The sequence below is a fragment of the Olea europaea genome, chromosome 21, assembly GCF_002742605.1.
Source record: "Olea europaea var. sylvestris chromosome 21, O_europaea_v1, whole genome shotgun sequence".
Lineage (NCBI taxonomy): Eukaryota > Viridiplantae > Streptophyta > Magnoliopsida > Lamiales > Oleaceae > Olea > Olea europaea.
In genome coordinates this window covers 3,701,110-3,718,547 of record NC_036257.1, presented here as the reverse complement: position 1 = coordinate 3,718,547, position 17,438 = coordinate 3,701,110, and the positions used below count along the sequence as shown (strand labels likewise).

Sequence of the window (17,438 nt, the reverse complement as noted above, 5' to 3'; positions counted from 1 at the left end):
CTTTATTTTGCCCTTGTTTGGTATAAATTTTTAAACTTTATTTTTTTACCTAACTCATTTTCAACCATAAATTCCTTCAATAAAATAATTTTACATGTTAACCCTTATTTTTAAACGCGCATTCTCCACAAAAATTGCTTTTCACAAAATTTATTGTCAAATAATCTGACATCAAACAGACCCTTTGCCTCTTTCTGATAAATGTACTGCTTTACAAGCATATTCCCAACAGTTCTGCCCAAGTACTTCTGGTCACTTTCGACCTCAGTACTTGCACTATTCATTGTAATCAAATAATAGCAGGATGTAGCCATTCAGGGCTTTTATCTCCAACTAAATCATTCTATCCAAGATTTGGAGAAAGAATTGTGAAATTTTAAACAATTACTAGAAATAGATTGCCTTAAAAGTTTCCATGGAAAAATTTATTGATTCACCATCAGACACTATCCTTCTATGCAGTGTTTGCACATTTTGCATCTTGGATGCAATCTTATGCCGTTTTAACTTGGCATTCAAACATCGACTGAAGCTGCTTCGCTTGTTCTTCAATCCGCATCTGCAAGTTTCTTTGACTCTAAATCAGAGCCGAAACAAAAAATGAATAATGAATGAATGAAGCGAGAGGTGAAATAGAAAAGGGCTATGGAACCGAACCTCCAATTGCTCGTATAAGTGCCTTTGGACGTCTATCTGTAGCCTTAGTGCTTCTAAAATTTGCACCCCCCTGTGTATAGTACATATTTGTTAAATTGAGATATCTAAAAACTTCGTTTAACAAGATGAAAATAATCCCTCTACAAGTGTCGACCAAAATTAACATAGTCCAAAAGATTTGTTTCCCTTAAATATTTGTGACAAGGTTGGTTTCCCTTGGATCAAATGGAATGGCAAAAAATCGTTCATGTAGTCCATTTCAAATTTATAGAATGTGAAAATAAGCAAAAGGTAAACTTATTATAGGATGTTATGGATCCACAATTGGATCTCTGTTTCTCTGGTACGAGTCATCAGCAAGAATTTTGATTTTTGGAAGAATATTTATTGGATGTTAAACTTACGTTTCTGCATCGAGTCGTGGCCCTTGTGGGGTTGAATCGTTGCATATCAGTTTCTCATCTTTTCCTGCGTTATTGAAACAGATAAAACCATAAACCAGTGTAGAAGAAGTGAATAAATTATGCACACTAATTCAAATAAATGTCCCCATCCCTAACATCTAAGTTTTTAGACGAGATGGTTCAAAGTTATCAACGTAAGCGATGTCCACTAGTGGACCGTGGTGCACGTGCGCATGCTAGCAAAATGAAACTTTAGAAAGTTTACAGATAGGAAGGCAACCAGTATCTGTTCAAGTTCCATTATAGCCTGTACCTTTCGTAGATTCTGATATGTAGTGAGAGACACGATACTTCTGCAGATATTACACGAAAAAAAAAATAACATAAAAACTCGAGATTTCTCGTGGTTAGCCAGTTAAAAATATATGTATAGTTGCTAAACAAACCTGTAAATGGCTCTTAACATGAAAGATTGTCAATCCATCACAATTCATTAGCTCCAGGATCCCCTTAGGTGTTGCCTCTGCACTCAGCCAATTCAATAGTATAATAACTAGTTACTACATTTATTACAACAACTACTTCAAATAATTTCTTATTTTTACTTACTTTTGGCACCCCCAAGTCGATTTACACAGTCGATGAATTTCTCGTGAAGATCCTGAGTCCATCTTATCCGCATTTTATTTCGAAAGGTTGGTTTTTGTGAAACAACATTATTGGAAACAGTAGATATAATCCCTTTGCAACTACATGGCTTCACAATCTGAGTGTCACAGGAATAATTTTTCACCTGTCAAAACAGACGTAAATATAATGTTTTACGAGCGAGGAAAATCAGGTATCAATCGAGTTAATCTAATTTACTCACTTCGAAATTTTCGTCGAAGCTTAAATAAGAATGGCTCAAGTTTTGATTCTGATGGAAAAGGGATCTAATGGACTTCTCCTCTAAGTTAAGGACTTGATTACCACGAAAAGAAGATTCCACAAGGGAATGCAAAGTGTCTCTATGTGGAAAATTGGCATAATCTTTTTGTGCTGAATCAAAATCATTCAAAGGCCTAAATGCTGTGATTGCTGGAGTAACATTGATCATCGACATTTGAGAACACGACGAGGTGTTGCCAACGTTATGAACATAACTTGGCGACTCAAACCGGATAGAAACATCAACATCAGATAAAGTATCCAACTTCAGATTCTGCTTTTTCGCAGAAGATTTTCGCGACTCAAAAGAAAAACCATCGACTGATTCAAAGCCATATCGAACATCAATCTGTCTATTGTTCATTTTTAGGCTACCAAGAGAAGAACGAAAAGTAAAGCATTCGAAGATTGAACATGAAAGGCTGGTGCTTTATTAATAAGTTTGTCCAACTGTATCATAGAAGAATTGATGCAAAATGACAAGACTACAAGAAATAGAAGGTTGAACCAATGAGAAAACTCTATATGACAAGAAAAGGTGAATTTTTTCATGAGCTTTGTCGATGCTTTTTTAATTTTTAATAAGGTAAAGGATAGGGACGAAAAAGCTTATAAGATACAGCCCAAAAGAGGACATTGACAGAGAAATAGGCCAAGATGCATCTATACTGATAAAAAAAAAAAAAGAAGGGTTAAACCCTAACTTTAAGGGTCCACCACCACCACCACCCTGGAGTATCGTGAGGGAGGTAAATCGCAGGTTATGCCTTCAAGGGTACAGGATGGAAGGCTGCTTGTACACTTGCACTTACCCAAGAGCCAAATCCATATTTTAGGATTCGAACCCTTGACGCAGCAGCCTCAATCTCTTTTATCACTTAGAGATGTGCCCTGGGGGTCAAGATGCATCTATACTGATACAGACATGAACCTGATCAAGGCAAATTCTAATTAAGATAAAGCAATATAATTAAATCACAAACAGCTTATTTGCCAGTTATCAAAGTGGACTAATATAATTTGAGAGAACTTTCATTTGTATCCTCTGATCTATGCAGATTCTTTGAGAAAGTGATGTTTTAATCAGTAAAATAATATGAGATAGAATGTTGTCAGAGTTGGGATATATGCCCAAATATATATAATAAAATGTTGATTTATCTTCTAATTATTATTTATGTATTTGATATTTGAGGAAATAATGAAATTTACCTTGATCACGGATATTATTATAAATTGAACATTTAATCGATAAGTGTGGAAAGAATCAATTTATAAAGTGATCAAAAGATAATTGTCCAAGACTAATAAATAAAATCGAACTCTTTATTTTGATAAAATTGTATTATCTTTATTGAAGTTTATTAAATACTTGAAGTTAAATAGACATATTAAGTGATCATTACGATTACCGAAATTATTATGATGAATATGAACATGCATATGGACTAGATACATTTCAATCGTTGACCATGAAATACTTAAATGGATATATTAAGTGATCTTTGAAAGGTTCATATCAATTGGTTAATAAAGAATACTCTAATTAGTCTGAATTTCATTTTTCTCGTCCCAATAATATAGGCCCGTTTCATAAGTTAAAATGTTTTGTTTTGTTTCTTTATCAATATACCCTTATTCAATTTTCTCCACTTAATATGTCAATTTCTTGAAATCATCTTAATACACACATTTTTCACTTATTGGAAAAATGGAATAACTCTCTTTTCTTCTTCTTCAAATTAAATCATTCAAATTCTTTACTAATTCCAACAATAATTTACTATTATATACTGAAAATTAAATAGGGGTAAACTAGGAAAGATTTTAACAAAAATAATTTTTCAATGATATTAAAGAAGATTTCTTAATCCATGTGAAGAACGAAACAAGCTTATATAATTGGGACGAAGGGAGTAGCATATATGGGGAGACGAAAAGGAAGTTTTCATTTTCTACATCAGTTTGCCTTTATATCATATTCTCACTTAACTAGAAAAAGGGAATTTTTGCTTTTTCAATTTTTTGTGCCCCACACGAGAAAAATAGAAGAGAGAAAAATGTATAGTATCCGTTGGAGTTCTTAGGAGAAGACTTGGAGATTCGAAGTTGCGTTGATCAAAAGTGTAAAGCACGCTTCAAGTGTACTTTACTAAAAAGCAACTTGTTTAATTAGTTAAACGAGTGTTTTTTTAGTATTATAGTTACTGCACAATTAGCAATCGATCCTATTTATATCAATTCCAACATTCCACATAAATATATGACGGTGAGTAAACTCTGATTCAAGCTGCTACAATGTCTACTGAATATAGGGATGCAAATGAGTTGAGTTGAGCCATGGCTCGAATAAAAATAGACCGAGTTTTTTTTTTTGCCTGAGCCTATCTTTTCAAAGGCAGCTACCGTCGTGTGGCACAACGATGCAAGACGGAGGGCATGCGTGGGGACGAAACCGCGCGGCGTGTCGGTCGATTGGCCTAGGCATAAGACGCACGCTGCAACGTAGTCCCCGTAACTTCCCAACGTTCGATCGGGAGGCGCGAAATCGTTCGGAAACGAGACCGTCGAAAGGCACGACGATGCAGGACGGAGGGCATGCGTGGGGACGAAACCGCGCGGCGTGTCAGTCGATTGGCCTAGGCATAAGACGCACGCTGCAACGTAGTTCTCGCGAACGCACTCCTTCCGATCGGGTTGCCTAAATATCGATCGAAGCTCGTGCCTTGCATCCCGCGTTGCCTTGGGAGCTACACACTGGCCAAAATGGCTCTTGTTTGTGTGGCTAACATGGGCTGGCTTGAGCTTGAGCCAACACTAGAAAATGAGGCTCGGTTCCAACAAACCAACGTGTTGGATTCACATCCCTATAATTTTTGTACAGGCATCTGCAAAAAAAAAAAAAAAAAAAAAATAGTTATAAAATACTCTCTTTTTTTCTCCTCTTTTAGCCGAAGTTAACAAAAATAAACCAATCCTATTGGCAATAATTGATGAAAACATCTTTTATCAGATATACACTGTGTAGAACTGTACAAGTGACAAAATTTAATGTCTACAAAAAGCCGGGGTTTGTTAGTTATGAAGGGACGTGGCTTCTCGATGATCTATTTGAGGATATAAAACAAGGTTTTTTTTTTTTTTTTTTCATTAAGAAATTGAAGCCGGCCCATATGTGCTTGTCTTTGTTGTTAACTAAATTAAACTGACTCTTTGGAGTCTGGAAGGACGCTATTGAGATATGGGACGCATAATGTGACTATTGAAAAGGTCAAAGCACTAACTACATGAATTGCAGTTCTTTTAGTGAATATTTCAAAGACAAATGATCCACCTATAGATGTCACAATTATCATGGAATTAGGTGTGAGAATGTAACAAGATACGTAAAATTTATATAATTACATGTTACAGAATTTTATCTCACAATTACTACAATATCGTAGTAAAAAAGAAAAATGTCAAATCACTTGACTCCTAAACAAAATAATCAATTGGCAGCTAATTTTATTCCAAATAAGCCCCTCATAGACATTAATCAAGGTCAAAATTTCCAAATTGGTGACTCTTCATATTCACCTTCATCTAGAATCCTCTCAAGAAATCTAAATTCTTACCGCATATTGATATTTTACAAATACTAAGCACATTCTAATCCTTAACATTATTCCATAATCCATGTTTTTGATATTCTTTTTGGCGTGATTAGGGCTTTATCGCTGTTAGAAAACAGAGAAGAAGTATGAAAACTGGAGAATTATATTTTTGAATTGTGTTTATAATACAAGGTGTACGCCCTATTTATACACGAGAGCCTATGCTATAAAATGAGAAAGACACAATAATCCTATAATTAAGCAATCCGTAATCCCCATAATTAAGCAATCCCATTAATTATTCTACAATCACACAAATTACGCTAACACCTCCCCTCAAACTCAAGATAGTCTTGTAAATGTCATTTTGAGTTTGCATACTGAGTCGTGAAAACGCCTAGGCAGGTGAGTTTTAGCAAAGATATCAGTAGTTTGATCAGAGGAAGATACATATTCTAAATGGAGAGTACCAAGAGTAACATGATTTGGCGAATAAAATGATAATCAATCTCAATATGCTCATGAAACACATTATTATGAGTAATCTGAATAGCACTTCGATTGTCACAATGAACAACAATAGAAGATGAGTGAGAGACACCTATATCTTCTAATAAATGATAAAGCCAAATTAACTCCGCAGTAGCATTTGCAATGGCACGATATTCTAACTCTATACTAGAATGAGCCGTGACAGTCTGTTTCTTGATGCGCCAAGAAATAAGTGAGTTGCCCAAAAAGAAACAGTAACCAGTGGTGGAACGACAATCTGTAGGATCATCAACCCAATTTGCATCAGAATACCTAGATAGTACTAGAAAAGAGTGAGATGAAAAATGAAGTCCATAAAAGAGAGTCCCTTTCACATAGCGAAGTATTCGAAGAACAGTAGAGAAGTGAGATGTGCAAGGAGCGGCCATAAACTGACTAACCAAGTGAACTGCAATAGGCAATATCAAGCCGTGTGACAGTTAAATAGATCAGGCTCCCAACAAGTTGGCAATAGAGAATAGGATCATTGAGAGGAGAACCATCCATAGGAGTAAGCTTGACATATGGTTCCAAAGGAGTCGAAACAGTCTTATTGTTTGTGATCCCAGCTCAAGAAAGCAAATCAGAAGCATACTTTGCCTGAGAAAGATAGTAGTCATCTGAGTTTGATGAAACTTCAAGACCCAAGAAATAACTTAGAGGACCAAAATCTTTCATCTTAAATTGTTGATTTAGATACTGTTGTAACTGCAAAATACAGGCTGCATCATCACCAGTTATTATCTTATCAACATAAAGAAGCAGGAGAACAATGCCATTATCAGTACGGCGAATTAATAAAGCAGAATCACGTGGACTAGAAATAAAATCAAACTGAGTAATAGTGGAACTGAATTTGGCAAACCAGGCTTGTGATGCTTGTTTTAACCCATACAAGACACGTTGAAGCTTACATACTTTATTAGGAGGATGAGGAAATGAAGATGGAGGATGCATATAAACTTCTTCTTGGAGATCACCATTTAGAAAGGCATTTTTTGACATCCATTTGAAGGAGCTTCCAACATTTTACAGCGGCAATGACCAATAGACTGTGAACAGAGGTAATTCGAGCAACTAGAGCAAAAATTTCTTCATAATCAATACCATATTCTTGACTATAACCTTTGGCCACTAAACACGCTTTGTAACGCTCAACAGTTTCATCTGAACGAGTTTTTATTTTATAAACTCATTTACATCCGATAGGAGTTTTGCCATGAGAAAGATCAACCAAATCCCAAGTAAAGCTTGAAGTTCTTCATTCATGGCTTGCTACCAAAGAGGATCACTACTAGCTTCACGCAAAGAACATGGCTCGTGCAAGGTTACAATAGCAGAAAAACAATGATAATCATGAAGGTGATGAGGGGTTTCTCTTACCCGAGTAGAATTGCGATGATGGACATTAGGTACAATCTTAGCAATCGAACCAGTCTTAGTAGAAGCAGTCACAAGAATAGGATTAGAATTGAATTCTTTGGAAATTACTATGTCATTACTAGGAAAAAGATCGACTGATAAATTTGTAAAGAATTGAGAGGGAGGAGTAAAGTTAGAGTGAAATTTGGATAACGAGGAAAATAAGGTTTGTTCTTAGAAGGTGACATGTCTAGAGATACGCAATCTATTAGAAATAGGATCCCAACAACGATAACCTTTATGCTCTATCCCATAACCTAAGAAACAGCATAGATGGGCACGAGGTTCTAATTTGTTATACTCATGTGGTTGTAGCAAAACAAAACAAGCACAGCCAAAAGGTTTCAAAATAGAATAATCAGGGGTCTTATCAAATAATCATTCAAAAGGAGATAGAATTTTAAGAATTGTTGTTGGGGTGTGATTAATATTGTATACACTAGTTAATGCAGCTTCGCCCCAAAACTTTTCAGGTCAAGCGGAAGAGATGAGAAGAGCACGAATAGAGTCAAGAATATGATGATGCTTATGTTCAACTCTATTATTTTGTTGTGAAGTGTGTGGACAAGAGCGTTGAACCACAGTTCCATATTGACAAAGAACTGAAGGAGAGAGGAGTCTTGATATTCCATAGCATTGTCAGTTCGAAGAGTTTTAATGGTGAGAAGATCATATTAGCAAATTTAATATAGGTTTGTGGTAATTCAGATCTTTGCTTCAAAAAATAAATTAGCATAAAAGGAGAATAATCATCGATAAATAAAATAAAATATCGATAACTATTCATAGATGGAATAGAAGAAGGTCTCCAAATATCAAAAGGAACAATGTCAAAAGGAACTTCAGAAATTGATGTACTATTATTAAAAGATAAAGCAAGTTGGTTTGCAAGTTGACATTCCAGACAATTAAAAGACTCAAATTTTGTAGATCCTAACAACCCACAAGAAATTAAAGGTCGATTTTTACTAGATAAAGCATGACCAAGAAGGAGATGCCACTGATACAATTAAAAACTAGAAGTTGCAGCAGCTGACACATTTTGTAACGAAACTCGAAGAGAGATGAGCTTAAATAATCTCCCCACCTTGCGACCCGTCCCAAGAATCTGGCCCGTTTGCAAATCTTGTACCTGAAAACCAGAGGGGAAAAAATAATAGTAAGACCGAGATCACATAATTGACCAACGGAGATAAGGTTTAAGGACAAATTAGAAACACAGTAGGTATTAGGAAGGCTAAGATATGAGGTGGATGCACATCCAACATGAGAGATGTTCATCTCTTCGCCATTTGCAGTGTGAATAAGAGGAAGATAGGATATAAGTGTGTTGGGGGATAAGATAGAAAGACTAGAGGTCATGTGATTACAACAAGTGGAATAAAAAAGCCAAAAAGATTTACTTGAAGTTACAAATGTGATAGAGGAAGAATTGGAAGAAATCACCTGTTTGAGTAAAGCCACCAGATCACTCACAGTGATAGAAGTAGAGTTGTCAGAAGCAGTAGCAGCAAAAATAGCAGAAGATCCAGGCTTAAGAGACATGTTTAGAGTTGGAAATTACTCCTTTAGGTCTTGGTGGTCTAATAGGACAATTCTCAATTATATGACCTATTTCATGGCAGTATCGACACTCAATAGTTAGACAATCAAAGAGTAAGTGGCCATTTTGACGACAGACAAGACAAGTTTCCTCAAAGATAATCTCTTGGATGGCAAAATCCAGGGTGGGCAGAGGATTACGATGCAACAAAGATGTCCTAACAGCCTCATACTCAGGGCGAAGAGCCATAAGAACTTGGATGAGATGAAGGTGATCTTCACTGATTTTGGCTCGAGATAGTTCGTTCCAAATAGGTTGTACTTGAGCCAAGAAATCACTCACAGACTGCCCAGCATCTTGTTTCAAATTATGCAGAGTTGTCCATAGTTGATAATAGTGAGCAAAGCCAGTGGTTTTATACCTGTTTGCTAGGAAATCCCATATCTCTTTTGCAGCATCATAAGCTGCAAATTGAATATGAATCGGAGGGACAGAAGTATTCTGAAACAAGGTAATGATTTGATGATTCTTGCTATCCCAATCTTCAAGACAACCTTCATATTTTTCATCAGTCTCATCTTTCCCATGAGTGGGTTTGATGAGATCACCAGAGACAATGCGCCAAAGTTTGCGCCCTTGAACCCATAAATTGTAGTTGGAGCCAGTCAGAGTGGTGGTAATAGGTTTGGAGATATCAATAACAACTAAAGGAGAAATTTCTGTTTTCTGCGTCATAGAGCTAGAAGACTGGAGTAAAGGAAGGGAAAATTACAGAGAGATCAATGATCTTTCAGAGGTTAAAGATGGAGTAAAGGGAAATTTACAGAGAGGATAGGCCAGAAGATATTTTAGACGTACCTAAGCTCTGATACCATGTTAGAAAACGGAGAAGAAGTATGAAAACTGGAGAATTATATTTTTGAATTGTGTTTATAATACAAAGTGTACGCCCTATTTATACAAGAGAGCCTGTGCTACAAAATGAGAAAGATACAATAATTCCTATAATTAAACAATCTGTAATCCCCATAATTAAGCAATCCCATTAATTATGCTACAATCACACAAATTATGCTAACAATTGCTAATATAAAACCTTTTATTAGAGCTGCACCAACACTGCAAAAAAAAAAAAAAAAGAAACCAAATCAAAGCTAATCCGTTGCAAATCAAGTTGTATTCGAAGATCCATCAAGAAATGAAAACACTGAATAGAGATTATAACTTGGGGTCCAACAAGAACAAGCAATTTATAGAAATCATAATTAATGTTGTATTAATTATGTTAACCTTAGTGTTCTTCGTTTTAGCAAAATTTTATCTCGAAGTTGGTTCTGATATGACTCGTTGACAATGTGGGAGCTAGAATGATGTGTTGTGTCTAATTCTATGGTGTTGCTATACAATCGACACGTAGTAGAATTGAAAATTTTGCAATCTGAATTGTAGTTTTCCCGAGTATTTCAAGCTGTATGGAAAATTGTGCCCCGTATACTATATCTGCTGAAAATGAATCATGCCGTTTAGTTATAAACTTAGTGGATTATAATTGTAATGTATACTTGTTCCAATTCTACGAAATCTGAAAGTGAGATGCTATTGGTGTACCTAAGTTTGTATTTGATTAATTACTTTAATGAGTGCAATGTTTTGTCAATGTTCAAGGTTGAAATGTTGTACATAATCTGTCGTTAAGATTTCTTTACAACTTGTATAAATTGTTATTTTTCCTAGTTTGTTAAACTGAGAACTGCTACGGAAATTTCGAGTATCTAACAGTGATTTTTTTTTTCTTTTTTTTTGGTATTATTCCAATCATGATTACAGATTGTTTTGTGATAAAGTTTGCCGAATACATAATAAATGGGAAATACATTCTCTTGTTTTGTTACCAAATGCATTATACGGATATATTTCTTGTAATCATCTTCTCAATTGTTTAGATTTTCATTGAAGAATTGAATATCCCTGGTGCGAATTAGAATTGGCAATCCAGACATGGCTGCAAAGAAATGTACCCTGGAGGTTTTTTGCTGAAGATGATGTTTCAGAGTATAATTTGTGCGAAAGAAAGATATTTTGGAATATTCATTTAATGCTGAACATGAATTTTGCTGAATTCTAATTACACTAGTTACAAAATATATTTTGGGTTGTATTTTTTGAAGCTAGTATATTTAAAGATAATAAACATTGTAATTAGTATTTTTTAAAAACATTACCATTACATAGTAAACTGGAAATTAGTTTTGTATAGTGGAAAATATATGAATTTTTCCGTAACTTGGGTCATGATCAACGAGAATGGACCAAAGGCCAGACCTGGCCCAGTAGGGTCAAGTTCAGCTAGCTCACAAGCACTTGTATTTTTAGAAAATTTGCTGAAATTAAAAAAATAAAAAATTAATTTAAATACAACACAAAACTCGTATAGGGCTAGCCGATGAAGCCCAAGACCTCGTGGTCGTCGAGCTGAAAATCGAACTGACTTGGCCTTGGGCTCATTTAATTCTGGGCTTGGTTGCCCATGGGCCAAATTCTTAGAAGTTAATCGTTTGATCTCATTGACATATCCAATGATATTCGGATTCTCCAAAAATGGAGTAGTATCCATGTGACACGACATAACGTGAATAGTGACACAGGATATGGATTGGATATTTGGTTTTGTACTTGGATACGCAAACAAAAGGGATCACAAGTTGGGGAAGACGATGGGTTAATTTCTCGATTTTGCTTTTGGCTTTCAGAAAGAAGATAATAGGTTGGGGAAGACAATGTGTTAAATAGGCTTTAATTTCTCTGGCCAAATTGATTTCGAAGTGGGTTGTGAATTTATTATATGGGTTTTGTAAAGTACAATGCATAGAATTAACGAAACTAAATTATTTTATTGGGATAAGTTATATTGTCAAACCCATTTAATTTGAGTTTATATTTGTATTAAATTTTTTATTCTTATATTTTATCTATGTGAACTTTTTATTTTGTAATTAAAATAATTTTGTGCTATATCCCTTTTTGTAATAAATTTAAATTTATTTTTATAATTATTACTAAATAAAATATAAGACATTAAAATTGATTTTTTCCCTTTTTTTTTTTTTGAAAAGAATTTATTTTGGCTTTAAATTTAAATTGATTTCAAATTATAATCCAATTGTTTAAATTAATTTTATCGAAAGAGTTGATAAACAAACTAAACTACGAGTTCATTTTTTGATAGCAAATATCAGTTCATTTGTAGTTATTTGCTTTAATTAAACCATTTTTCTCTTTGTCATTTTAGCATTGTTTTATCATTAAAAAGATATATATTTTGTAAAATGTATCTCCATACTCATATCCAAAATTCAAGTCCCTTTTAATTGTAACCTCCCATATCTTAATTTTTAAAATGAGAAGGATTCAACTCCTAGATATGTATGTGCATCCGACACCCGCACTCAAATCCGAGCATCATAGGTCATACCTACTCATAATAATGTAAGATGTGTTTGGTACAATATTATTGTATTTGTATACAAAACAATAAATATTTTTTCCTTCTCCTCATGCCATTAATTAATTCCATTTTTAAATTAATTGACTCTTTGGAAGCAGCATTAGGCAAGGCTAGAGTCATTTCCATTTGAAAGGCCAGAATCAGACAATATGTGGAATTCGCATATCTACCTTTATTAATCTATTTCAGATCACAAATTATTTTGTCCAGAAGAGAAAGAGTGTGACTTTGAAAAATACAGGGTTAATTTGGTTTGCATTTCAATTATTAGTTTTGAATTTAATTTATGTTTTGTTGTGTTTTGAGAACCTGTATTAAGATTACAATAAACATGTTTTGTTTGTCATGCTGAAAACAGTTTCAAAAAAAAAAAAAATTTGAAAAATATGTTTGATTAGGATTTTCTATAAATTATTTTATGACATTTTATTCGATAAATTAGATAATTTAGTAAAATAGAATAACTTTAAGCTAATATGTTATCAAGCAATATATACATTTTTAAAGTTAATGAATCTTACAATAAATTTTTAGCTTAAAAAAAAAAAAATTTGACTTTGCAAAAAATAGGAAAAAATAAAAATTAATAACGTGAATTGAGAATTATAAAATGTGATTATGAATGATAAAATTGCGACAAGCAGACAAAAAACGTCGTGATACACAACTGGATGTCCATTCAAAATTTCAAGCATATAAATTCTTATAGAAAGCAACGATGTTCTACAAGATGTCAATGTCCATAATATTTCTTTTGCCGGTAACAAAATAACTAAGCATCGTCACATCTCTATTTTTACATTGAAATCATTCGTAAATAAAAAATACTCATCACCTGAATCATTATCGCTCACATATTGAACCAAACTTGATTCATAATCGTCATCATTATTCATATCAATAATTATTTATTATAGTACTCAAACAAATATAATTATAACATGTATAAAAGTACAATCAACTCCATACTACTTGTTTAATGAGCACTTGTTAAAATTGGACAAAGCTTGAAGATTCAAGTAATTTTCCGGATAAAGAGTCAATGAGCACAAAACCGGAACAAAGGTAACGCCGCAACTTTTGTGTAAATTAAATCAGAATAATGACAAATATAATTAACTGGTTCGTAGGAGTTTTGCACAAAATATATAGAGTACCGTTAAAATGTATTGCAAAGCAAAATTCTATAATTCTAATCATTATAATGCAACAATATAAAAGAAACATTTTATCTTAGTCGATACTAATTGACGTAACATGTGTAATTGTAATATATGATCCATTCTCTCCATAAAGATAAGAATATAGTACATGAATTCATTAATTATAATTAAATGATATAAAATAACTAAAAAAATAGAACAAATAAAAAGTCAAATACGATAATACTTTTTATAACTTTGTGAATTATTAAATTTTTCTACATTATCCAAATATTAACGAATTGATATATGTTCCTTGTTACTATAAAACTAATTTTTAGGGCAAATCACATCCTCAACCATATTTGTACTCAACGAACTCATGAAGAAAACAAAACTTCGACTACTAATATGGAATGTAGACTAAAAAATTGTCGATATTTGAATAGTTAATATATTTTTGGCAATTTGGAGGGACAATTTTGTACTTGTTTACATTTAATTTGATCATAGTAATATGTCCAAAGGCTCATTAATTAAATATTCAAACCGAACATTTAAGTAATCCACCAAATCATTGCACCAATTAACAGTAAAATATAAAATTTAAATCAAAGTGTAAATAAATAATTGAGTAACCTGAACATAAATCCATTGGCTAAAAATTTAAGGGAGCCCAACGATTCTTTACAATTAATATTTAATTTTATTGCTCCCACAATATATTTATTATTTTCCCTATCTTTTATTTTCATTAACTTCCAAACTATTATACTACTATTTTCCTTTATTGAAAATTGAAATACTTTGAATGCATTTAATTTTAATTATAGTTGAAAATATGAACACTTTGAATGCCTATAATTATAGAGAATGTGATAGAAGGGAAGTAAGTTAATGAAAATGAAATATAGGAAAAAATAATAAATATTTTTAGGGTAGTAAAATTAAGTGTTAAAGATAAAGAGTCTATTGGAGTACTTGAATTTTTTTACTCTCTAAATTTATAGATACTCTTTAAATTATTTTGTAATTCAAGATTTTTTCTTATTTTTTAATCACACAATCTTTATCAATTACTATTTTAAAATGCATTATTGGCAAGAAAATATGGGTCAAACAAGCTTTAAATATGTTATTTAAAAATAGTCTTTTGAAAATACTCAGAGCACGCTCTTTTTGGATTCTATTTTGAAATGTTAAGGTCTAACTATTTGAAAAATTTAAAAGTCTTAAAGGTGCTTATTGATGGGCAAACATTAAGAACTGAACTCGTGCGTGGTGGACTTACAATCAACTATCTTGATTCACTTGTCTACCTCCATCGTCGAATTAAACCACGTGCTTCACCCCTTCTATAGGGGAATTAATTAAATCATTGCCTCCTAAACTTTACTCGTAGTTACTACTTGCTCATTAAAATAGATACTCATTAAAATATAAACGGTTACTTAATACTCACTGAACTATTCATTAATTTACCTATCAATCAGTAAAGCCAATTCCGTCTACACAGTTGGACAAAAATGTCTACGTGGCGGATGGAAAATTTACGTAACAATACACGACGTTAGTGAATTACACATGGGATAAAAATACAGTTAATTGGTTAACAATTTTAAGTCATTTAAGAAAAGCATATTATTCTTCTCCCTTCAAAAACAGTCTTGCCATCCATTTCAATTGCAGAAGTAAAATCTCCAATTCAAATCTAACCTTAGGAAGAATACTATCTTCAATTCGCCATGGAATTCTCTTCATCCACATCTCAAAATCGTGAACAAGGTTTGTGTCATTGTGGTTAGATGACTGTAAGAAATACTTCGTGGATAGAGAATAATCCAGAAGGAAGATTTTTGGGATGTAGATACTCAGATGCGTGCAGCTCCTTTGCTTGGGTTGACCCGCCTCTTCATCCACAGTACAAGGCTGTAATCATTGTGTTACTTTGCAGGTTCAACAATATGCACCGGAGAGAGCTTAGGATGGGTANTACACACACACACTAAACTAAAATATAATTTAAATATATATCTTTCAACCTCGATAACTTGGGCTCCGCTAATCCAAATTAATTTTTTTAAGCCTAATATGTATGATTAATTACTATCTATCCAATGAGCCCGATATTCATATTCTTATTGTCGCTCTGTCAACATCTACATTTCAACCCAAATAAAATTGAAATTTACTTTATACGTACTTTGTTACCGAAACTTTCAAAATATTAAAAATGGCATACAAAAATTAAATTCTATTCTATGAAATTTTGGGACATTACATGATGTCTACAATCTAGAGCATAATGTCTGAATTTGCCTCACACATAACAAGAAACTTCGAATTTCTTCTTGTTCTTATCATCTTTGTTGGGGTTTATAGATTTCTTCTTCTTGGAATCCTTATTGTATTTGTTTGGTTTATCCATGGCATGGGATTTAAAAGTGAATGTTCATTTCCATCTCGTGCCCATGACTCTTTCTTAATTCGAAGATATTTTTGAATCTCCTTCAAAGAATAATCTGGAGAATTGTGAAGGATTTTCTTCCTACAACCTTTCCTATAAGTATATTTTTGCTCATTTATTTAATACATAAATAAGGTTAAATATTAATTAAAAGAGCGAATTTTTACTCACAATTATGTAATAATTGTTTTTGTAGGTAAAAATCACCCAAGAAAATAGAATAAGGTGAAAGGAAGTGAAAATGGATCAAAAGCGAACGAAATTGTAAATTTGGAGACCAAAGTGTACAAGTCCCAAAGGCTAAGGGACCTTGGATGCAATTTATGAAAGGCATGATTGAAATGAAAACCAAATTTTGAGGATTAAATTGTACAAGATCAAAGTTGATGGACTTGGCATGCAATATTTGAGGACTTTGGTTGCAAAATAAAATCAATTGTTTGGTTTTTTAATAGAGAGTTGGCGCCTAAGCGGCCATCCTTTAGGCACCAAACACCACTTTAAAAATCATGGGGATTGTTTGCTATTTGTTCGAAATTCTGGGGACTTAAATTGCAAATATGGATGGTTTCTAGGTTTTTAACTGAGAAACACACTACCTTGGGATCTTCTTCTTTCCTTTAATTTTTGCTTTTCATTTTCTCTTCTTTCTTTCTTTCTTTTTCTTTTCTTCATTTTCTCTTTCACTTTCTCTTTCACTTTCTTCGTAATTTGAAGGAAACATTAGAGCAAACGAAGGGGATAAATTCAAAGAAGGGTAGAGCAATATTTGGGAAAAAATCAAAACCAAGTTCAAAAAGGGTTTTATTTATAACTTTGTATTTTCTCAATTATTTTGCCATATTTGTAATGTATTGCTATAAATGTTCTTATTTTTATCAATTGTTTAACATGTGCTAAATATTTGTATTGGAATTTATGGTAATAGTTATCTAACTTTAATTAATATCACTATTTACTTTTTAATGTTAAAATGTTAATTTTCATGTGTATCTACTATTGTATTTCTTGCAATAGAAGAAACCCTGGCTTTTTGTAGGGGATAGAGATATATCCCTAATCTTAGGTGACTCATTGAACTATTTTCACAAAGATTTAATGCGATTGTTTGGCTTTAACTTTTAATCGATATAGAGATATGGTAGGTTAAACCAATCAATTAAGGTTAATTTCCCTTAAAAGAGACAATTAATCAAAATTGAAAAATTGCTTCTAATATCGTAAATGAGTATTTTGTTAAT

The 17,438-nt window shown here is 32.9% G+C and overlaps 1 protein-coding gene across 1 annotated transcript; it reads right to left on the bottom strand.

Moving 5' to 3' along the window:
* Positions 1-305: 305 nt before the first annotated feature.
* On the bottom strand, positions 306-2,572 carry LOC111370260 (myb family transcription factor PHL6-like). Its single transcript, XM_022991939.1, has 7 exons — positions 1,933-2,572; positions 1,671-1,854; positions 1,508-1,584; positions 1,375-1,414; positions 1,062-1,125; positions 658-727; positions 306-577 (listed from the first exon to the last, which is right to left on the bottom strand). Exons 1-7 carry the CDS (start codon positions 2,353-2,355, stop codon positions 494-496), a joined length of 942 nt encoding a protein of 313 aa, XP_022847707.1. The 5' UTR covers positions 2,356-2,572; the 3' UTR covers positions 306-493.
* Positions 2,573-17,438: the final 14,866 nt, after the last annotated feature.